Raw genomic sequence first — 25,363 nt, 5'->3', positions numbered from 1 at the left:
AGGCCGCAGGGGCGTCCCGCCCTGGCTACCCGACAGAGGACCGCCCAGCTCAGTTAACCCAGGGGCAGAAGCCCGTGAGCACACCCGGTCGCACTTCCCTGGTGGCAGTGTCCGTGTCCGCGGTCCCCGGGCTGTCAGCCACTTGCAAGTGGAACGTGTAGACGCCCTCCACCAGATTGGTGAGCCGCACGGCTGCGGTGCGGTCAGAGGCACCAATGGCATCCTGCAAAATCACACGCTTCGTGAGCCCATGGTCAGTTCCCAATGACCGGTCTTCTGTCGGTCCCAGGAGGGATCACCCACGACCGCAAGATCATGCCCTGAGCTGATACATCAAGTCAGACGCTCAACCGACTGAGCCACCCAGGCGCCCAGGCATGTGCATGATGTGAAGGGGCAGGCTGGAGGGAAGAGGGGTGATGGGATAGCTGCAGATGGGGGTGGCCCTGCGCTCTCCCGCAGGAAAGACAGGGGACACGGAGAGCTCGCTCGGTGCTTCCTAAGCTGCACCTAACCAACGGCTGTCCAGTCACTACTAAATCATTCGTTTTGTGCAACAGAGGGAAAACCTGTTGAAATCAGGGGGAAGCACCCTGAGGAGTTTTCTGGGCCTTCTCTCCAAAGAGAGTTCTACAAGCATCTCCTCTTGGGCCTCCCCCCAGGATATCACATTCCCCTTCTCAAATGACCCAAGAGCCAGAGTAGATCATTTCTGCTCTGGAGGCTCGAGGCTCCAAAGAGCCAGAGAAGAATGCCAGCGCCCCCTGCTCTGCACTGGCTCACAGAAGAGGGCGGTAACCAAAGGGGACGAGAGCCGTTACAGGCAGAAGATCCACCGTCTGGCTGACGAGTGTCGGTTCCAGAGGGACTCATTCGGTTCCTCCCCTGCGACCACTTGTTTGGTACGTTTCCAAGAGCAAACCTGTGTCTCTCAAGTCCCAACAATGGCAGGAATGAAGATGTGCCTACATTTATACCCTAAGAGGTGGAGGAATCTGACAGGGAGAAACGTCAGCAAGGAGCTGAAAACTTGGGTCTGGTTTGGTTAAGGACGAGTTCGCTGACCTTGGCCAAGTCCTCTGCCATCTCTGTGTGAAACGGGGACAGCGCCCTTTGACCTGCTGACCTATCCAGCAGGAAGTGAGGAAAAGGGAAGAATCCACTTGGACCCAAATAAGAACAGCGGGGACGCTGAGGAGTAGAATGACTGCCACGGGAGGACTCGGCTTCGAAGCACCCCCAGGCGATGATGCCCTTCCCCGTCCAAAGTCTGCAGTCTGCTCAGGGAAAACTCAGAAAGGACAGCTTTCGTTTGAATCTGAAAGCAGCCCGCTGCCTCCAGCCCCCAGAGGAAACCTAGAAACATGAACAGCTTAGTGGGGAACACAGGAAGGGAGACGAGGTCATAACAGAAACGCCGCTACAGACTGAAGTGTGTTGCCTCCAAATGCCGATGCTGAAGCCCGAGCCCCCCAGTGTGACTGACCGTATTTGAAACGGGGCCCGTGAGGAGATGGTTAAGGTTAAACGAGCTCCCGAGGGTGGGGCCCTGATTCCACGCGTTAAGGTCCTTATAAGAAGAGACACCACGACACAGCCCTCTCTCCCTCTCTGCCATGTGGGGACACGGGGAAAAGGCAGTCACCTGTGAGCCAAATGGAGAGCTCTCCCCACGTACCGAATCGCTCAGCACCTTAACCTTGGACTTGATGGGCTCCAGAACCGAGAGAAATGTCTGTCTCGTGTGGAAGCCACTTAATTCACCCATTCGTGGTATTTCCTTACAGCAGGCCAAGCGGACTAAATGCACGAAATGACACATGGGCCTGGGACAACCCGCTGAGCGCTCACCCCAGCTGGGCTCTGGCCGTCCCGGATCCACAGGTGGGACACAATCCCTTGAACCGTCCAAAGTAATGCGGTTATTGGGAAGCACAAGCACATGCCGGCCACCAGCCTGGGCTCTGGGAGGGCTATTATTTTCTAAGTCAAATACAACAAAAATGAAAGCAAAGAGATCGATTTAAAACACTGGTGGTAGAAACATGCCATAAAATACACAACTGTTCTACCTCGCAGCTGTGTAGATTTAAAATATCCAGGAGGCATTATTTTTCTTTTTTTTTAATTTTTTTTTTCAACGTTTATTTATTTTTGGGACAGAGAGAGACAGAGCATGAACGGGGGAGGGGCAGAGAAAGAGGGAGACACAGAATCAGAAACAGGCTCCAGGCTCTGAGCCATCAGCCCAGAGCCTGACGCGGGGCTCGAACTCACGGACCGCGAGATCGTGACCTGGCTGAAGTCGGACGCTTAACCGACTGCGCCACCCAGGCGCCCCAGGAGGCATTATTTTTCTACCCATTAGATAATAGACTTTTTATTTTATTTTATTTTTTACATTTATTTACTTTTGAGAGAGACAGAGAGTGAGCAGGGGAGGGGCAGAGAGAGAGGGAGACACAGAATCCAAAGCAGGCTCCAGGCTCCACATGCTGTGAGCACAGAACCTGATGCAGTGCTCGAACTCACGGACCATGAGATCATGACCTGAGCTGAAGTCAGACACTTAACTGAGCCACCTAGGCGCCCCAGGATAACAGACTTTCTTAGAGCTCTGTTTATGCTCGGTTAGTTGTAATTTGGAGCCTCTATAATGGGAATGTGTCTAATACTGTTATGGTTCTTTTCTTTTTAAAAAAGAGAAATAATGACTTTAGTTATCAGGGTCCAGAAAATGAAAATATTTTAATTTAAAATATATTCTGAATCATTATGCACTGGTCCACACTATGTGGCCATAGAAACATCTACTCCTACTACTGCCAAATCTTGCTTAAGTAAGTTAAAACTCGAGTCAAAAACTATTAGGTCTTGGGGCACCTGGGTGGCTCCATCAGTTGAGCGTCCGACTTCAGCTCAGGTCATGATCTCACGGTTCATGAGTTCGAGCCCCGCATCGGGCCCTGTGCTGACATCTCAGAGCCTGGAGCCTACTTCCAATTCTGTGTCTGTCCCTCTCCCCCTCATGCTCTGTCTCTCTTTCTCTCAAAAATAAATAAACGTAAAAAAAAATAAACGTTAAAAAAAAACAAAAAACAACTGGGTCTTCACTCCTCCGACTGGGTGTTAGATGTACATGAACAACGTAAGAGCCATTTCTGGTATTATCGCCTCAGGAGAGAGGGGCCAGGGAGAGTTGGCAGTCTGGGGTGCGGGAGGGAGAACATAATATGACCCAGCCCCGCTTTGGGGGGTGAGGCTGCCATGGGGGAGATCCTGCTTGCTCAGGTGGGGCTCTGGGGCCCTACGGGCCCCTGGCAAACACCCCTCAAAACAAGTCCAGCTACGGACACGGTATGAGAATAGCCAGATGTTGATCCAAGGGAGTAATGAGCATCCCGTCAATCCGCCGCCGCTTTCCCCCAAGACCCCAGAGGTCAGAGCAGAGGTGACGGTACCACTGTCAACATTTCCACACTGTTCACCACGCTGCCTTTTGGGGAAAACCCGTGCTGGCGAGAACCTGTGTGCAGGAGGCTGAATTCCACTGTGGACAGAAGGGGAGGCTGGAAACCCCAGAAACAGACCGGCAGCTGACAGAGTAAGCCCGAAAACCCTTCTGTGAAGAACGATGACTAGACCCTCTCTGGCTTCAAGACTGGACCTTAAGGCGGCCTCTTCCTTCCATGCTTCTGTCCCCGTGATCCTGATCTCCACTCAGGGGCACCTCTCTGGACACTCGGTCGCCGCAGACCCGCTGCGGCTCTCCCAGGACTGGTGCCCCCACCCGTCCGTGTGCTGAAGTCACGGTTCCTCCATCACCTAGACACCCTCTTTTTTCCCTCTGGAACCGTCAAGGCATCAAGTCCTGAGAACTCGGGCTCTAAGAGGTCTTGCCAGTCTATCGTTTTTTCTCCGCTCTCCCTGATTTTGGCCCCATCAGACTGGGGTTACCTTTTGGAAAAAGCCAACTCTCTCAGGTAAAATGACATGACGCTAGGGTTTGCTTTAAAAACTCCAACTAAATATATGCACAATGGAATACTACTCAGCGATCAAAAATGAAACCCTGCCATTTGCAACAACAAGTTCCATCCAGGAACTACAGGGTATTATGTTACATGAAATAAGTCAGCCAGAGAAAGGTAAATATCACAGGATTTCACTCATATGTGGAATCTAAGAAACACAACAGTTGAACATAGGGGAAGGGAAGGAAAAATAAAATAAAAACAGAAAGAGGGGCAAACCATAAGAGACTCTTAACTACGGAGAACAAACTGGGGGTTGCTGGAGGGCTGGGGGGTGTTGAGGGGATGGGTTAAATGGCTGATGGGCATTAAAGGAGGGCACTTCCTAGGATGAGCACTGGGTGTCATTGTAAAGATGAATCACTGGGTTCTACTCCTGAAACCAAGGCTACACTGTATGTTAACTAACTTGAATTCAAATAAAAAAATAAAATACTGCAAACAAAGTAAAAGAAAGTATGAGCTGATAGATGACATAAGATGAGCAAACTGATGATGGCTGTTGAAGCTGGGTGATGGGACATAATCATCCACTGAGGCTATTTTCTCTACTTACATATATGGTTGAAAATGTCCACAATAAAACATTTGAAAAAATCCAAATCTACATCACTTTGCTGATAAAACTGCTTCAGCATCTTCCCCGCCAGCGGCAGATACGTCCCAGCTTCCTCAGGACGCGTGACACACACCAAGCTTCTTAGGTTGAGGCAGATGCTCAGCCACTCCCCAGGGCACCCAGGCCTGGCTGGTCTATAGTCCTGGACGTTTCCTATGCACCATGCTCTTTTACATCTCTGTACTTCCACACAGCATAATTGTCTGTCCTATCATCCATTCATCCATCCATCCACCCATCTATCCATTCATCAATCCATTGATACATTCATCCATCCATCTATCCACTCATCCATCTATCCATCCATTCATCCATCCATGTATCCACTCATGCATGCATCCATCCATCCATCCATCCATCCATCCATCCATCCACCCACCCATTTATCAATCCATTGATACATACATTGATCCATCTATCTACTCATCCATGCATCCATCCATTCATCCATCCATCTATCCACCCATTCATCCATCCACTCATCCATCCATCTATCCATTCATCAATCCATTGATACATTCATCCATCCATCTATCCACTCATCCATCCATCCATCCATTCATCCATCCATCTATCCACCCATTTGTCCATCCATTCATCCATCCATCTATCCATTCATCAATCCATTGATACATTCATCCATCCATCTATCCACTCATCCATCCATCCATCCATTTATCCATCCATCTATCCACTCATCCAACCATCCATCCATTCGTCCATCCATCTATCCACTCATCCATCCATCCAACCATCCTTCCATTCGTCCATCCATCCATCCATCCATCCATCCATCCATCCATCCATCCACCTATCCATCCATTCGTCCATCTATCCATCCATTCATCTGTCCATCCATTCGTCTGTCCATCCATCCATTCATCCATCCATCCATCCATCCATCCACCCACCTATCCATCCATTCGTCCATCTATCCATCCATCCATCCATCCATCCATCCATCCATCCATCCATCCATCCATGCATCCATCCCAGTACCCAGCACTTGCAATTTTCCCTGAGCCACAGAGGACACAGAAGTGTCTCAACAAAGGTCCTCGAGCAGCTCACAGCCACAGGACAGGACAGGACAAACAAACGAGTCCCTGAAGCAGAACAGCACAGGACTGGACCACAGATCTAGAAACCACACGGAATGTGAAAGCACCTCTGCTGGTAGGTTCCCGGGCAGAGAGAGAAAGCAGAATGCTGCCACGTGGACACGGTCGTTCACCACCAGTAGTGACAGGAGACTGGCCCCTGGAGAAGAGACACTCGACAAACAAAAGGAGACTCTGTTTCTCTGCAGAGGGAGACGAGGAAACAGCTAACACGGATGGACGGAAGAAGAATGAGCTCAGTATCCACTGGGAACAAAGAAGCACCACCATTTCCAAGTAATCACGGCCTGGTTAGGGTCTCGTGAGACTGAAAAGCAGCAACGGTCCCCCTGCCGTACCGCTGAGCTGGGACTCACCCTTCCTCACGGCCACAGTGAGTATGCTGGCGCTGCTCAGCCCCCGCCGGCCTGTCACCGTCAGGCGGAAGCGGTGCATGCCCACCGGAAGCCTGCTCACGGTGGCGACAGCCTTGTCACTATTCCCCATCTCCACTGCCGCTTGACCTCTGTAAAGCAGGGGCGGGAACAACAAAAGCAGAGGTATTCTGACTGCGGCAGGCGGGACATCTGTGTCCTAACACAAGTCCCCCTTTACAGCCAAAACATATGCCGTCTATGGAAGTCTACAGTAACTTTTTATCCACCTAAATTCTCTAGTTCAGCATATGGGTCGTGAGGCAATGCCTATTTTAGACTAAGCCTGGGATTCCTTTGGGAATAGTTATTATTTACTTCTTAAGAGCAGATTCAGGATCCCAGGAGTTTGAGCATGCAAACCACAAAGACTGTCACATGACACAGGACCCCCTTAAGCTCTTTATCTCTTTGGTCTACAGATGGTTTAAACGAGTGTAGACGGGGGGCCTCGTGAGGGCCTCACACAGGTCCTCCCCACACCTCTCCCGTCCTGAAGCTCACCCACGGCAAGATGGCCCTTCCGCCTGGCATGGCTCCACTTCCCCCCCAAAGCCAGCCAGCATCTATCGTGTCCGTCCACGCTATTGTGTCTACTCTTCGGCAGCCGTGCTCGGACACTTCCAGAAAGGGGCTGAAATCCCAAGTCCCCGGCACGCTCAAGCTGACTGTTTAATGTGGAGACAGGACGATGCTGGCCCAGCGCCAGGGTGTGAACCCCGCCTGTAGCTCAGTGACAGAGGGACTACCTGACGGGCTCCCGGTGGTAAAGGGCGATGCCCTGGTCGTCTCTGCTCCTGCTGCCGTCCAGAGTGGTGCTCCCCACCGGGAAGGAAGACCAGCTCCTTGTCCGGGCCGGCCACGGCCACTGGGGGCCTGTTGATTTCTAGAATTAGAGAAATGCTATGAAAAACGGTGATCTCTTTGCATTAATCTGCAGTCCCCTGATTTTTTTTAATGTTTATTTATTTTGAGAGAGGGAAAGAGAGAGTGTGCGCGCATGAGTGGGTGAGGGGCAGAGAGAGAGGGAGTCCCAAGCAGGCTCCACGCTCAGCACAGAGCCTTACGACAGGGTTCGATCTCACCAGGAGACCATGACCTGAGCCGAAATCGAGTTGGACACGTAACCGACTGAGCCACCCAGGCACCCCTGATTTCTTGATTTAAGCCAATTACTCATGTCTGGATCAGGCAGTGTCCTGAGGGAACCCTGGGGGGGACCACTGCAGGCCTGTGGCTGAGCCAGGACTACACCGTTCCGAGGGGGAGACCAGGGGTCCAGACAGCAGGTTTGGTTCTTTAAAAGACCTCAACAGTCATGGAGACAAGAGAGAAGGAAAAAGAACAAGGATGGGAAGCTGGAGGGAAGAAGGACTGGGGACAGAGTGGGGGAGGCAGGCAGGAAGGAACTGGACGGAAGTTAGTTGACACCTATGTGAACACACCTGCTTTGTCAGGCAGGACTGACCCCCCCCTCCCCCGCCCCGTCTTTGTAGCCCCGGGCCTATCACAGTGCGGGCTAAGTGATAAATGCTCAAAACATTTTGGTTACACGTTGAACAAAAGGAAAAGACATAAGGGGCACCTGGCTGGCTCAGTCTGTACAGCACATAACTCTTGAGCTCAGGATTGTAAATTCAAGCCCCACAATGGATGTAGAGATTACTTAAAAACAAAATCTTAAAAAAAAAAAAAAGATTAAAAAAAATAAAAGGTATAAAGTACCACTGATACTGATATTGAAATAAATAGATTTTCTCTAAAAAAAAAAAAAAAAGTCAAGTAGTCAAAAACTTTAGTAGCAGTTACCCAATATCTGGACCATGTCCCACCCTCACTGTCCTACTCAGTAAAGTTCAGTGGTCCAGGGGCCTCTCTTGCCCTTAGGATAAAACACGTACGTGAACATCCATTTGCAAAGCCCTTGACGGTGGGCCCCTGCCTCCCCCCTCCAGATCACCCGCAGGCATGCTAACCCCTGCCCCTCACACGCCCACATCCTCACTGCTTTCTCTTGTTCCGCTACATTCTTCTTAATTCTTTGGACTACCAAACTCTCTTTCATCCCATGGACTTTCTCCATACTGTTTCCTCTGCCTAAAAAACTCTTCCTCTTGCCCTTCTCTCCCCAAATTCACCTGGCCAGATACAACCCAGAGCTCACGTAAGACTCTGCAGATGCCTCAAGCCGAGATAGGTGTGTTTTCCCTGGGCTCCAGAAGCACCGTGTCCATCCGCTAGAAATGCACTGATCATGAGGTTTTCACCCATAAGCCGCGGGAGGACAGAGCCCAAATCTATCTTGTTTAATGCCACATCCCCAGCATCTAACCCATAGCACCTACTACGTATTAACAGAAAAAATAAAATAAAATAAAATAAAATAAAATAAAATAAAATAAAATAAAATAAAATAAAAATAATAAAATAAAATAAAACAATAAAATGCATTGTCTACAAATTGAGTATATTTTCAGTTGCCAGGACACTGGATGGCTTACAGGGACCAGCAGCATCTTCTAGAAAAGTTCGAAAGCCAAGACCATTGGCAAGCGAAAACCCAACTACCCTTAGGTTATTTAAATGTGTAGGAAGGCAGAGTCCTGGATTTCCATGAGACCATTACAGGATTGTGAGGTGACCTGGGGTCAATTCTCCAACATCTGGATACAAGCCATGTGAGTATCAGGCCACACATCACAATCACCCTCTGCAGCAGAGTGGAACACATGTGGGCGTGTCCACCTGGCAGGTGGAGCCCTTGAATGGCCCTGAGGATGTCCATCTGGTCCTCCACACCATGGTGTAGATGCACATTCAACACAAGATTCAGAACCACAATGGAAAACTGGCTTTATATTAAGATTTAGCTCTTCCAGCCCCTACTACTTCACAGTTAAAAGATTTAGAGAATTTGCCACCAAATTTGGCTTGTCTGAAGCAAGAGGCCCAGGTGTCATTTCTGCCTTAATCTCTGGGGCCAAATCCCTTTCCCATCCCACCTACCAGGCTGGACAGTCACAGTGACCACAGCAGTGGACTGCTGTCTTGAAGAATCTCTCACCATCAGCTGGAGCGTATAGTTTCCTTCCTGCATTTCAGACAAATGAAGGTATGGTGTCTCGATGCCCTGATACCAAAGAGACAAGAAAAAAGGAAAGAAAAGAAGTAATTTTAAGAAGTAGTATGACATAATGAAAAATGAGTAATGTTGTTAAATATGGAGATCCTGCTTGAAAAAGAAATGTGTGTGTCCCAAGAAAATGCAATGTAAAGTTCACTGTGTATCCTCATGTGCTTCTTGAAGAAGTATAAATTAATATAGCCTTTTTGGAAGCCAATCTGGCAACATCCATTTGCATGGCAAACGAGCATGCTCTTTAACCAGCAATCCCACTTCTCTCTGCCTCCACCAGAGAGAACCCACATGCACAAGGAGGCTCACACCGGACCCTGAGGAAGCATGGGCTCTGATAACAAAAACTGGAAACACTCTCAATGTTCATCAGTGGGGAGTGGCCAAACCTGCCATGATACATGATACAATGCTCGTTTAAAAGAGATTAATTTAGGGGCACCTGGGTGGCCCAGCTGGTAAGCGTTCGACTTCAGCTCAGGGCATGATCTCACGGTTCGTGGGTTCGAGCCCCATGTTGGGTTCTGTGCTGACAGCTCAGAGCCTGGAGCCTGCTTTGGATTCTGTGTCTTCCTCTCTCTCTGCCCCTCCCCCACTCACGCTCTGTCTCTCTCTCTCTCTCTCTCTCTCAAAAATGAACAAACATTAAGGTAGATTTATAATGAAATGGAAAGATGTCAAAGACATACATCATCAAGCAAAGAGAGAAAGTTGTGGAACAAGGCATATAGTGTGCCAGATACTGTTACGTGTCCGTATACATACACACGCAAGGATTCTGGAAGGACGCACATTAAACTGACCAAAGTAATTTATCTCCAGTAAGGGGACTGGGGCGGGATACGGGTTGTATTTGCACTTTATCAGAAGTTCACTTTTTTTTAACCATAAGAAGCAATTCATGTATTACTCTTATAACTAAAAATAATTTTTTAAAATTCTAAAACAAAACTTTTCGATATTTTTTTTCCATTGAGTATATCATAGCTACACTTGTCTCCAAGTTAATAACCTTTCGTTTTGTTGCTGTTTTGTTGTTGTTGGTAACATTTCCAATTATTGCTTAGGTCTGAAGTTCATGGCAACAAAGAAAGGATTTTTAATCTTAAATCCTCTTATACTTCACTTACTTTTATAGATCCCGAGATTGTCTAAAGATAAATATATCTGCATGTATTTGTTAAAGGTTTTAATGGAAAATTGAAAAAAAGATGATGGAAAACCAACTGTGTTGGCACAAGGGGAACTTGTGAAATTTGAAATATATACTTTTAAGAACTTAAAAAAAACACTGAGGTTTTTTTCCAGTTTTTGTTATCAGCTTTTCTTTTTTAATGTTTATTTTTGAGAGAGAGTGAATAGGGAGGAGGGGCAGAGAGACAGGGAGACACAATGCGAGTTGTCAGCACAGAGCCCGACATGGGGCTCAAACCCACGAACCGCGAGATCATGACCTGAGCTGAAGTCAAACACTTCACCAGCTGAGCCACCCAGGTGCCCCTAAGTTATCTCTTTTAAACTAGCATTGTCTAATGTATCATGGCGGGTCTGGCCACTCCCCGCTGATGAACACGGAGACTGTTTCCAGTTTCTGTTACAGCTTTTCCCTACTTTTTAAAAAAAAATTTTTTTTAATGTTTATTTTTGAAAGAGAGAGACAGAGTGTGAGGAGGGGGAGGGGCAGAGAGAGAGGGAGACACAGAATACGAAGTAGGCTCCAGGCTCTGAGCTGTGAGCATAGAGCCCAAGGTGGGGCTCGAACCCACAAACTGCGAGATCATGACCTGAGCTGAAGTCAGAAGCTTAACCGACTGAGCCACGCAGGCTCCCCTTCCTACTTTTGACTAAATAAAGTGAAGCATTTTTCTCTGAAAAGCTTTACAAAAGAGTAATTTCCTAGTCCTCACTTCAAAATTACTACGGTTACATGAAGGCTTATGTACCCAGTACAGGGAATGTTGTGGCAGACGGGAACTGGGCAGACCGACACGTGTCACCTGGCGCCCACAGAGCCACCCCATCGGAGTGCTCTGTGGGCTTCCCCATCCGGAGCAAAGCTGCTGCAGCAGGCTGCCTTGCATGACGTTTCCACGAATGTAAGAGTCTGGTTTACAGTCGTCTTTGTGATTTTCCAGTTAATAAAAAGTTCACCTCTTTTAACATCTTAATCTGTCAACCACTGGACAATAACCTTGTTACTGCAGATAAGGAAAAAATTCCTGATAATAAAGTTTATATTAGATTATTTCTAAAGTTTCTCCCAATACTAAAATAAAATAGTATTTCCGTAGCAAATGCTGGGTCAGACTTTCTCCAAACTAGCCTCAAGATCAAGCTGTCAACATGGGACCCACTTAGTTGCTATTCCGTGCTTATAGAGAATGCATGAGGGGAAAGGACGTAAATTTTGAAGATTTGTGAATTCCGGGGCTCTTCCAATAGTTGTAATCTATCAGATAATCTTGTAAAACATATTTTCTAGATATAACTGCTCCCCACACACATAGCAATACTTTAGGTAGGTAGGTAGGTAAATGTGTGAAGAGACAAACAGATGGACAGATGTCCCGATGGATGGATGGATGGATGGATGGATGGATGGATGGATGAATGGATGGATGAGCAGGCAGATGGATAGCTGCATGGGTGGGTAGATGGGTGGATTGATGGATGGATGGGTACACGGTTGGGAGGGCAGGTAGGTGGACGGATAGACAAGTAAAAGTCTGAAGGCAGAATAGAGAACTTGCCTGCATGGCCACCTCTTTGCTCTCACTCCCAGGACCCAGGGACCACTCACAGAGGACAATATGATGATCATCACTGTTCCAATTTCCATTCAAACAGATGGAGTTTTGGGGCAAAGTTATGGCCTGATTTGGTCCTGCGTTGGCAACTGGCGATGGTCCACAGCACCGCTGACCATGAGGACTGCAGTTGTGGAGTCAGTGGCTCCATCCGAGTCTGTAACAGTCAATCTACAAAAAGAAGAGGAGGCCATCATGCTGCAGGAAGATGCCAAGTCTGAGAGCAAATGGCCAATTTAGTCGGCTTATGGCACCTTTCTCAGAACAACTCAGAACGGGTATAAACAGGAATTTGAGGATGAAGCTGAGAAAAGAACAGAGACTTGAGGATTTCTTTTTATTTGTTGCTGTCCATTCACTTTATTTTTAGCTAATAATCTAGTCACATGATGGAGTTTTATCTTATATGGGTTTTGAGATGCTAGATGAAGAAATCTTCCTCAGCCAACACAGGAGCCTCTCTCTCACACCTGAGACTAAGAATGTGTCGGGTGTAGGTCCCACCTTCAGGTCTGGCCGTGTAGAGACAGCACATCGCTCATCAATTTTCATCTACAAAGCTTTTGAATTTTTTTCTTCTTTTATAGAGGACTTAATATAATTATGTTTTCAGGACACTCCTTTCAGGCAATTTAAGGATCAAGCACTTTTAAGTAAAAATGGATGCTAGACCTACACAAGCCAACAACAGAGACAAGTGTACTGACCCTCATGCGGTAAACTCACTCCTGATGTGGTAACGGACTGGGAAATACGGTTACTTCATCCTTTCGGGGTAAAGATGTCAGTTCTGAACAGCAATGAGTGCGATTTAGGTGTTCACAGGAATCTGACCCTGAAGCCACGGGAAGAACACAAGCCTTGCTTGTAGTAAGGGTGTGTGCGGGGTCCGTGTGTACAGGGCCGTGTACTCTGTGCACCCTTTCTCACTATCCCGCAGACTCCATACAACCAAGAGCCGGATGCCGGTTCTGGCTCTGACAGTCAATCAAGTATCCTGAAGTCCTCCCTCCTCAGCCAGGCTGTCAGGACGTGTGCTGGGCCCCTAAGGGAATTTCACCCTAGTAAAATGGGGACAGCAGCAGCAACCTGCCTCAAGCAGACGATGAATTTAATAAGTATCAAATCATCCTCAACACCCATGAAATCGATCTGAGGACTGACGGAACAGACCACACAACTAGAGGGAGAGAAGAGGCCACATCGTGGAAGGCAAAAGGTGCGAGACATGATTTGGGAGAGAAACAATCATGGGTACTGCGGAGGGGAAGAAGCCCTGATCATGGAGAGGGACAGAGAGAGAGAGGGACAGAGAGAGAGAGAGCGCGCGCGCGTGGCACACAGGGGATCACACAAGAAAAGCATTCCCCCAAAACCACTGACTGGGAAAATGAGAGGGGCTGATTGCTGGGAGTCTGTACAAGCAGCAGAGCTCAAAGACTGAAGTTTTAGTAGAAGTCCGGGTCGTGGCTGGTGTGGAGCCCAGGGGGCACAGCGGCGCTTCTGTGGGGGAGTGGAGGCCCGGGAGCAGACAGTGCAGTCTGCGGGTCATGCTGGGAGAGACAGGTCCCCTTCTTGGAGTGCATTTGGGAGAGGCAGCAATGCCTCTCTGGGGCCAAAGAGCCCTTGGGCTCCACTGGGCCGCCCAGTTCATTAGCACAGGTGCAGAGACACCTGCTGAGGGCAGCTAACCTGGAGGCCAGCTTCTTGCCGAGCTTTACCCTAAACTCTAAGTGCCTGTGCGTTTATGTGACTGACCTGGGACAAACCAGCACCAGCCCCAGAGCAGACACCCTCACCCAGAGGGTCAGCGTGGGTCCCTAAAATTCTGGAACTCAGCTGGTGCACTTGAGATGAAACACACGCCTGCTGGGCAGGCAAGGAGCCCAGACACAGGGTGAAGGCAAGGATCTGAGGGATGCCTGGGACACATGAAGGGAGATTGTTCACTCTTCCGTGGAGGCTTCCTGGACAGTGGCAGGTGCAAACTCCCATCTCCAGCGACAAGGGAGAGGGCAGGTGCCCTTTTTCTCCTGCACCCATCAGCACTGGCAGGCCAGGGAGCAGCAGAGCGCCCACAGTGCAGGCGTGAGCCACTTACACCAAGCCCTGCCCTGCTGCACTCTGCAGCTGCTTCTGATCTAGGGCTATGGGCCCCTCCCCCAGAAGACCAGCACAAACACCCCCACCTGCACGCACCGAGTCTACTGACCACAGAGCGCTGCAAAGATTCAGCTCTAGTGGAAATTGGGTCTAGCGTCTTTAAGTAAGCAGACCAAAGTACACATACTTAAAACTCACCACACTCTGGCCAAGGGCAAAACATTGCCCATGGCAGGCAAAGAGAAACTCTGCAGAGGACTGACCTTAGGAAGGAGCAGCCAAAACACAAGAGCGGAGTGCACACAGCATACACCAGAGACAACTCCTGAAGCACCAAGCTCTGGACAGTATATGACCTCTTCTTATAGCCATTACTCTCAAGAGGAGAAAACATAACGGGCTTTCCTAACACACAGAAGACAGAGACTTAGACAAAGTGCCAAGATGGAGGAATTCATCCTAAAAGAAAGAACAAGAAGAGGTCACCGCCAGGGACCTAATTGAAACATATATAAGTAATATGCCTGATTCAGAATTTAAAACAATAATCACAAGGATACTAGCTGGGCTTGAGACAAGCAAAGAAAACACCAGGGAGCCCCTTACTACAGATAAAAGATGTAAAAACTAGTCAGACTGAAATAAAAAATGCAGTAACTGAGATGCAAAACCAACTGGATGCAATGACCACAAAGAGGGCAGAATCAGAGGAACAAATAAGTGATACAGAAGATAAAATTATGGAAAATAATGAAGCTGAAAAGAGAAAGAAAAATCTTAAATCACGAAAGTAGACTTACAGAACTCAGTGACTCCATAATAATAACATTCATTATCATAGGATTCCCAGAAGAAGAAGAGAGGGTAAAAGATGCAGAAGGTTTATTTGAGCAAATAAGGGCTGAAAACTTCCTAATCTGGGGGAGGAAACAGATATCCAAATCCAGGAGGCACAGAGGACTCCCATCAAAATCAACAAAAGCAGGCCAACACTTGCAAAACACAGAGATAAGGAAAGAATCCTAAAAGCAGCAAGGGAGAAGAAATTCCTAATCTACAAGGGAAGAAAAATGCAGTTAGCAGCAGATCTCTCCAGAGAAACTTGGCAGGCAGAAGGGAGTGGCATGATATATTCAAAGGGCTAAAGGGGAAAAGTATGTAGCCAAGAACGCTCTATCCACCAAGGCTGCCATTCAGAATAGAAGAGATAGAGTTTCCTGGACAAACAAAAACAAAAGGAGTTCATGACCACTAACCCAGTCCTGATGAAATATAATTGAGGACTCTCTGAGCAGGAAAGAAAAACCAAAAATAACAGAGAAAATCCTCGGAAATGACTTTACAGGCAATATGCTGGCACTAGATTCGTATCTGTCAATAATCACTCTGAATGTAAATGGACTATATGCTCCAATCAAAAGACATAGGGTATCAGAATGTATAAAAAACAAGACTCATCTGTATGATGCCAACAAGAGACTCATTTTAGACCTAAAGTCACCTACAGATTGAAAGTGTGGGATGGAGAAACATTTATGCTAATGGCTGTCAAAAGAAAGCCAGAGGGGCGCCTGGGTGGCGCAGTCGGTTAAGCGTCCGACTTCAGCCAGGTCACGATCTCGCGGTCCGTGAGTTCGAGCCCCGCGTCGGGCTCTGGGCGGATGGCTCAGAGCCTGGAGCCTGTTTCCGATTCTGTGTCTCCCTCTCTCTCTGCCCCTCCCCCGTTCATGCTCCGTCTCTCTCTGTCCCAAAAATAAATAAAAACGTTGAAAAAAAAATTAAAAAAAAAAAAAAGAAAGCCAGAGTAGTTGTGCTTATATCAGACAAACTATATTTTAAATCAAAGGCTGTAACAAGAGAGAAGGGCACTATATCATAATAAAAGGGTTTGTCCAACAAGATCTTACAATTGTAAATATTTATGTGTCCAACGTGAAGGCCCCATATATATAAATCAATTAATAACAAACATAAAGAAGCTCATTGTTAATACTATAGTAATAGTAGGAGACTTTAATACCTAACTTACAACAATGGACAGATCATCTAAGCAAAAAAACAACAAGGAAATAATGACTTTCAATGACACATTGGACCAGATGGACTTAATAGGTATATTCAGAACATTTCATCCTGAAGCAGCAGAACACACATTCTTTCCAAATGTACCTGGCACATTCTACAGAATAGATCACATACTGGCTCACAAATCAGCCCTCAACAAATAAAACAAGATGGAGAACATACTATGCATATTTTCCAACTACAACACTATGAAACATGAAGTCAAACACAAGAAAAAATTTGGAAAGACAACAAATACATGGAGGTTAAAGAACATCCTACTTAAGGATGAATGGGTTGGGGTGCCTGGGTGGCGTAGTCGGTTAAGCGTCCAACTTCAGCCAGGTCACGATCTCGCGGTCCGTGAGTTCGAGCCCCACGTCAGGCTCTGGGCTGATGGCTCAGAGCCTGGAGCCTGTTTCCGATTCTGTGTCTCCCTCTCTCTCTGCCTCTCCCCCGTTCATGCTCTGTCTCTCTCTGTCCCAAAAATAAATAAAAACGTTGAAAAAAAAAAAAAAGAATGAATGGGTTAATGAGGAAATTAAAGAATAAAAAAATACATGGAAGTGGGGGAGGGGCCAAGATGGCAGAACACCATGGAAGTTTTTTTTTGCATCTCTCATCCCTGCAATATAGCCAGATCAACACTAAACCATCCTGCACACCTAGAATACTGATTTGAGGTATAATAACACTCTGCACAACCTGAACCAGCAGGTACATGGCACAGAGAGGTGACTGGGGGAGAAAGCCGCAGAGGGCAGGGAGCTGTTTTTGCTTGCAGAGAGAGGACAGAGCCAGGGGCAGAGTACGGAAAGCATCCCTCACGCCTGAAAGCAGCTCGAGAGATAAGAAGAGTATGCAAGGGACTGAACAAAAGAGGGAGGTACCGCCTGGCAACATGACAGCTTGATCATGGACAGTGTAAAAGCAGGGTGTGGACAGAATCCAGGGACAAAGGAGGGGTGCACAATTGCTGATCGGGGAGAGCACAGAGTTCTGATACTAGAGACTGGGTAGCTGGGTGACACCATTTTCACCCTTCCTGCACATGTGCATACACACCTACAGGTGCCACAACAATCCACCCCAGTAAGCTAAGCAGCACCATCTAGTGAGAAACGGAGCCGTAACACTAAGCCCTGCCCAACTGGGACAACCTTGCTCTTCAGGAACACCACAAGTCTCTCTGCCTCCTTAGTTTACGGACTATAAAGTGCTTCCTACTTCCACTTTTAGGGGAAACCGATGTAATTTCAATCATACCTCAGTCTGTTTACTGGTCCATCTATTCAATTTTTTTTCCTTTTTTTCTTATAATTGGATACAGAAACAGAAAAAATTTATTTTTATTTTCCATTTCTATTAAAAATATTTTTCTTTAGTTTTTTTACTGTATTTTTTACTGTTTTATAAGTTTTTCAAATTCTATTTTTTACTTCCATCATTTCATTTTGTTTTCATTGTATTTTTTTCAAAGTTTCAAACATTTTCCTTTTTTTTTTCTTATCTTTCCCTTTTTACTCTAATCTATCAAGCTCCTTTCATCAATCACACCAGAACACACCTAAGATCTAGCATCCTTTATTCTTTTTGTGTTTTTAATTTTTTAATTTTAATTTTTTTTACCTTATTAATTCCTTTTCTTCCTTCAAAATGATGAAATGAAGGAATTCACCCCAAAAGAAAGAACAGGAAGAAATGACAGCCAAGGACTTAACACAGATACAAGCAAGATGTCTGAACCAGAATTTAGAATCATGATATTAAGAATACTAGCTGGCGTTGAAAACAGTTTAGAATCCCTTTCTATGGAGGTAAAAGCTAGTCGGGATGAAATAAAAAATGTTATAACTGAGCTGCGATCTTGAACAGATGCCACAGCAGCAAGGATGGATGAGTCAGAGCAGAGAATCAGCAATACAGATGACAAACTTAGGGAAAACAATGAAGTAGAAAAAACAAGGGAGACTAAGGCAAAAGAGCACGATTTAAGAAAGAGAGAAATTAGTGACTCATTAAAAAGCAACAGCATCAGAATCAGAGGGGACCCCGAAGATGAAGAGAGAGAAGAAATGGTAGATAGGTTATGTGAGCAAATCACAGCAGAAAACTTTCCTAACCTGGGGAAAGACACAGACATCAAAATCCAGGAAGCACAGAGGACCCCATTAGATTCAACAAAAACCAACCATCAACAGGGCATATCATAGTCAAATTCACAAAATCCTCAAGCAAGGAAAGAATCATGAAAGCAACAAGGGAAAAAATTCCTTACCCTACAAGGGAAAACAGATCAGGTTTGCAACAGACCTATCCACAGAAACTTGGTAAGCCAGAAAGGAGTGGCAGGATATATTCAATGTGCTGAATTGGAAAAATATGCAGCCAAGAATTCTTTATCCAGCAAGGCTGTCATTCAAAATAGAAGGAGAGATAAAAAGTTTCACAGACAAACAAAAATTAAAGGAGTTCTTGATCACTAAACCAGCTCTGCAAGAAATTTTAAGGGGGACTCTCTGAGAGGAGAAAAGATGGGGGGGGGGGGAAGGAGAAAAAAAGGACCAAAAGCAACAAAGACTAGAAAGGAACAGAGAATGCCACCAGAAACTCCACCTCTATAGGCAAAACAATGGCAATAAATTCATATCTTTCAGTACTCACTCTAAACGTCAAAGGACTAAATGTCCCAATCAAAATACATAGGGTAACAGAATGGATAAGAAAACAAGATCCATCTATATGCTGTTTACAAGAGACCCACTTTAGACCTAAATACACCTTCAGATTGAAAGAAAGGGGATGGAGAACCATCTATCATGCTAACAGTCACTAAAAGAAAGCTGGAGTAGCCATACTTGATATCAGACAATCTAGACTTTAAAATAAAGAGATGAAGAAGGGCATTATATCATAATTAAGGGGTCTATCCACCAAGAAGATCTAACAATTGTAAACATTTATGCTCCAAATGTGAGAGCATCCAAATGTATAAATCAATTAATCACAAACATAAAGGAACTCATTGATAATACCATAATAGTAGGGGACTTCAACACCCCACTAACAGCAATGGACAGATCATCTAAACACAAAATCAACAAGGAAACATTGGCTCTGAATGACACACTGGACCAGATGAACTTAACAGATATATTCAGAACATTTCATCTTAAAGTAGGGGGAATAAGCTTAGGAATTCCCTGAGCCTGCACTGATGTGTTAACAAGGCATAAAGAATTACAAAGCCATAGCATGCTCACATCCAAGCTTGCATAAACAAGATTAGGCCCAGAGGATAGAGCGGAGGGAGGGCAAAGGCCCCCAGAATAGGGTAGGGGGGGCCAAAGCCCCAAGGATGGGGGGGGCAAGGCCCCCAGAATAGAGAGGGGGGAAAACACCCCCATACAAATGTATATGAATTGTAAATTTATATATTTATTTATAAATAACTTTATAAATGATTATAAATGTATAAGCAAGATTAGGTAGTCAGGGCGAAAGCGCCCCCTAATTTAGTGCTATAGCAGAAAGCTGCTTTCATAGGAAGGAAGGACCAAATCAGGTAAATAGGGCTATAAACCACTGCAGGTGAAGCTGCCCAGATGGGAGCTGATTAGTAAAAGAAAAGGTGCCTTGTTAACCCTGAGGTTACTTGCTCTGTCTGTCTCATCCCCTAAGCTAGCTAAGACAAACAGACATGGCACCTCCTGTCTGTCATTAACAACCATCTGCCCATCTGCCCAGCACCAGGATTTTTTTTTATATTGACCCAAACCCCAAACACTGTATATCCTCAAAACCCCTTTTCCCTCATACCGTTGAGTTAATGTTCAAAGATTCATTGTCTGTTTGTGCAGGCCCACCACATTTGTAAGCATTCTGATCTTCATAAATATGGAGCAAGGACCCTTATTCAGGGCTCTTGTCTTTTCCCGGACATTAGCCATCTCTCGGTTTCAGTCTCGCATCCACTCTCTAACAAGAAAGAATGTTAGACTAAGAGTCTATGACACTAAAGCAGCAGAATACACATTCTTCTCCAGTGTACATGGGATGTTCTCCAGAATAGATCACATACTAGGACACAAATCAGCGCTCAACAAGTACAAAAAGATCCAGATCATACCGTGCATATTTTCAGACCACAGTGCTGTGAAACTCGAAATCAAAAACAAGAAAAAAATGTAGAAAGATAACAAATACTTGGAGACTAAAGAACATCCTACTAAGGAATGAATGGGCTGACCAAAAAGTTAGAGAGGAAATTAAAAAGTACATAGAAGCCAATGAAAATGGTAACACCACAGCCCAAAACCTCTGGGACACAGCAAAGGCTGTCATAAGAGGAAAGTATATAGCAATCCAGGCCTTCCTAAAGAAGGAAGAACGGTCACAGATACACAACCTAACCTTACACCTTAAAGAGCTGGAAAAAGAAGAGCAAATAAAACCCCAAAACAGCAGAAGACAGGAAATAATAAAGATTAGAGCAGAAATCATTGCTATTGAAAGCAATAAAACAGTGGAACAGATCAATGAAACCAGAAGCTAGTTCTTTGAAAAAACTCACAAAACCGATAAACTCCTAGCTGGTTTGATCAAGAAGAAAAAGGAAAGGACTCAAATAAATAAAATCAAGAATGAAAGAAGACAGGTCACAACAAACACAGCAGAAATACAAATAATAGTAAGAGAATATTATCAGCACTTATATGCCCAAAAAATGGGCAATTGGAAGAAATGGACAAATTCCTAGAAATATATATACCAAAACTGAAACAGGAAGAAATAGAAAATTTGAACAGACCCATTACAAGTAAAGAAATCGAATTAGTAATAAAAAATCTCCCAAATAACAAGAGTCCAGGGCTGGATGGCTTTCCAAGGGGAATTCTACCAAACATTTAAAGAAGAGTTAACACGTATTCTCTTGAAGCTGTTCCAAAAAATAGAAATGGAAGGAAAACTTCCAAACTCATTCTATGAAGCCAGCATTACCTTGATTCCAAAACCAGACAAAGACCCCACTAAAAAGGAGATCTATAGACCAATTTCCCTGATAAACATGGACGCAAAACTCCTCAACATAATACTAGCCAACCAGATCCAACAATACATTAAAAAAATTATTCACCATGACCAAGTGGGATTTATACCTGGGATACAGGGCTGGTTCAATATCCACAAAACAATCAATGTGATACATCACCTCAATAAAAGAAAGGACAAGAACCACATGATTCTCTCAACAGATGCAGAGAAAGCATTTGACAAAATACAGCATCCTTTCTTCAAAAAAACCCTCAAGAAAGTAGGGATAGAAGGATCACCTCAAGACTGTAAATGCCATATATGAAAGACCCAACACTAACATCATCCTCAATGGGGAAAAACAGAGCTTCCTCCCTAAGGTCAGGAACAAGACAGGGATGTCCACTCTCACCACTGTTATTCAACATAGTATTGTCAGTCTTAGCTTCAGCAAACAGACAACACAAAGACATCAAAGGCATCCAAATTGGCCAGGAGGAGGCCAAACTTTCACTCTTTGCAGCTGACATGACACTCTGTATGGAAAACCCAAGATTCCACCAAAAACTTGCTAGAACTGATCCATGAATGCAGCAAAGTTGAAGGATATAAAAATCAATGCACAGAAATTGGTTGCATTCCTATACACCAATAATGAAGCAACAGAAAGAGAAATTAAGGAATCGATCCCATTTACAACTGCACCAAAAACCATAATAAAATACCTAGGAATAAATCTAACCAAACAGGTGAAAAATCTGTACACTGAAAACTATAGAAGTTTATGAAAGAAATTGAAGAAGACACAAAAAAATGGAAAAAGATTTCATGCTCCTGGATAGCAAGAACAAATATTGTTAAAATGTCAATACTACCCAAAGCAATCTACATATTCAATGCAATCCCTATCAAAATAACACCAGCATTCTATACAGAGCTAGAGCAAGCAATCCTAAAATTCATATGGAACCACAAAAGGCCCTGAATAGCCAAAGTAATTTTGAAGAAGAAAACCAAAGCTGGAGGCATCACAATCCCAGACTTCAGGCTGTATTACAAAGCTGTAATCATCAAGACAGTATGGTACTGGCACAAAAACAGACACTGAGATCAATGGAACAGAACAGAGAACCCAGAAATGGACCCACAGACATATGGCCAACTAATCTTTTACAAAGCAGGACAGAATATCCAATGGAATAAAGACAGTCTCTTCAGCAAGTGGTGCTGGGAAAACTGGACAGGGACATGCAGAAGAATGAACCTGGACCACTTTCTTACACCAGACACAAAAATAAACTCAAAATGGATGAAAGACCTAAACGTAAGACAGGAAGCCATCAAAATAGTAGAGTTTCGAGAAAGCAGGCAAAAACGTCTCTGACTTCGGCCGCAGCAATTTCTTACTCAACACATCTCTGGGAAAGAAAAGCAAAAATGAACTATCGGGACCTCATCAAAATAAAAACCTTCTGCACAGTGAAGGAAACAATCAGCAAAACTAAAAGGCAACTGACAGAATGGGAGAAGATATTTGCATATGACATATCTGGTAAAGGGTTAGTATCAAAATTTATAAAGAACTTATCAACTCAACACCCCAAAAATAAATAATCCAGTTAAGGAATGGGCAGAAGATGTGAAAAGACATTCGTTACAGACATACAGATGGCCAACAGACACATGAAAAGATGTTCAACATCATTCATCATCAGGGAAATGCAAATCAAAAGTACAATGAGTTATCACCTAACACCCATAAGAATGGCTAAGATTAACAACACAAGAAACCACACATGTTGGTGAGGATGTGGACAAAGGGGAACCCTCTCATACTGTTCATGGGAATGCAAACTGGTGCAGCCACTATGGAAAACAGCATGTAGTTTCCTCAAAGAGTAAAACATAGAACTACCCTATGACCCAGCCATTGCGCTACTAGGCATTTACTCAAGGATACAAAAAATACAGATTCAATTGAACTCTAATCTTTGTAGCAGCATTATCAACAACAGCAAACTATGGAGAGAGCCCAAACGTCCACCAACTGATGAATGAAGAAAAGGTGGTATATATACACAATGGAATACTACTCAACCATGAAAAAGAATGAAATCTCGCCATTTCCGATGTGGATGGAACTACAGTGTTTTATGCTAAGCCATTTAAGTCAGTCAGAGAAAAACAAGTATCATGTGTTTCATTCATATGTGAAATTTAAGAAACAAAACAGATGAAGATAAGGGAAGGAAGAGGAAAAAAGAAAGGGAAACAAGCCATAAGAGACTCTTAACGATACAGAACAAACTAAGGGTTGATGGAGGGGGAGGAGGGAATGGGCTAGGTGGGGGATGGGTATTAAAAAGGACACTTGTGGGGCGCCTGGGTGGCTCAGTCGGTTAAGCATCTGACTTCAGTTCAGGTCACGATCTCACGGTCCGTAAGTTCGAGCCCCGCGTCGGGCTCTGGGCTGATGGCTCAGAGCCTGGAGCCTGCTTCCGATTCTGTGTCTCCCTCTCTCTCTGCCCCTCCCCCGTTCATGCTCTCTCTCTGTCTCAAAAATAAAATAAACGTTAAAAAAGAGTGTGTTTCTTGATAAAAAAAAAAAAAAGGACACTTGTGATAAGCACTGCGTGTTGTATGTAAGTGTTGAATCACTGAATTCTACTCCTGAAACCAATATTGTGCTCTATGTTAACTAAGTACAATTTAAATAAAAACTTGGAAAAAAAAGAACCAAAAGTACCTCGTAAAGTGACATTTCACTATACATAAATTTTATCCCAACAAATAAGTGCTAGAGAAAGGCTTTTAATAATAATTTTCCTGAAGTTCCCACAAGGTTTTATATGATGAAGCTCTCCCACAAGTCTACCTTAGTAAAACCCTCAGATAAAAGGAAGCAATGATTTGGCAACATATGACAAAGTCCTTAAAAACATACAGGACTCTGACCGGAGATTTTACTTGTACTCCTAAATTTAACTATAAGGATGTTAGCCCAAACACTGAATAATGGGGCCCAATTTTTTTTCTTTCTTTTTTCTTCTTTCTCTTTATTTTTTGTGTATTTATTTATTTATTTTTTCAATATATGAAATTTATTGTCAAATTGGTTTCCATACAACACCCAGTGCTCATCCCAAAAGGTAATGGGGCCCAATTAATAAAATACAATGTATCAGCACAGCACCAAACATGATGTTACAGAATATTTACTGACGTGGATATTCATGATACATGGAATCCAAATGCAGACCCACACACGTGTGAGAAATTGACAGAGTTGTGACCTGCAGACTGGGAAAAGATATGCCCGACCGGCCAATAAACGGTACTGGGACAACTGGCTGATTATCCATATGGGGAAAATTAGACTGGCTCTCACAACAGTATAAAAACTCAGATGTAAAAGATAAAACTTTTAAATTTTCATTAAATCTAGGGGCGCCTGGGTGGCTCAGTCGGTTGAGCGTCCAACTTCAGACCAGGTCACGATCTCACGGTTTGTGAGTTCGAGCCCCGCGTCGGGCTCTGTGCTGACGGCTAGGAGCCTGGAGCCTGCTTCGGATTCTGTATCTCCCTCTCTCTGCCCCTTCCCTGCTCATGCTCTTTCTCTCTCAAAAATGAATAAACGTTAAAAAAAAAAAAATTAAACAAGTCCAGAAAATCCTGGAAGATTTGCTCCATGTGCATGTAATCCACACGTCAAAAAAAAAAAAAAAAAAAAAAATCTAGAAGATAGCTTCTAAACATCCTATACATTTTGATCTAATAAGAAAAAAAATGTTTTAAGTTCATGTAGGTACAGAAAAAAGACCATAAACATAAATGCCATACAGTTAAGGGTGTTTATTTCCAGACAGACTTATGAGGGATATTTTTTTCTTTCTAATTACAGATACATGATGAGTTTTTAAAAATTTTTATGGCAAATGTGCATTATTCTCTTTTAAAGGTTTTTTTTTTTTCTTAAGTTTATTTATTTTGAGAGAGGGAGAGAGAGTGGGGCAGGGACAGGGGGAGGGAGGG

At 44.6% G+C, this 25,363-nt stretch overlaps 1 protein-coding gene across 1 annotated transcript in view; it reads right to left on the bottom strand.

Moving 5' to 3' along the window:
- Positions 1-25,363, bottom strand: part of KIAA0319 (KIAA0319 ortholog) — a 121,848-nt gene that overhangs the window by 15,065 nt on the left and 81,420 nt on the right. Inside the window, 9 exon segments of the mRNA XM_086705990.1 lie at positions 85-223; positions 1,852-1,897; positions 1,899-1,983; positions 6,131-6,279; positions 6,937-7,022; positions 7,024-7,073; positions 9,194-9,317; positions 12,074-12,225; positions 12,228-12,301. Coding sequence (XP_086562116.1) covers positions 85-223; positions 1,852-1,897; positions 1,899-1,983; positions 6,131-6,279; positions 6,937-7,022; positions 7,024-7,073; positions 9,194-9,317; positions 12,074-12,225; positions 12,228-12,301 — 905 coding nt within the window.

Source organism: Puma concolor, chromosome B2, assembly GCF_028749965.1.
Source record: "Puma concolor isolate L17-30 chromosome B2, mPumCon1.1.hap2, whole genome shotgun sequence".
NCBI classification, from domain to species: domain Eukaryota; kingdom Metazoa; phylum Chordata; class Mammalia; order Carnivora; family Felidae; genus Puma; species Puma concolor.
This window is presented reverse-complemented; position numbering and strand designations above follow the sequence as displayed.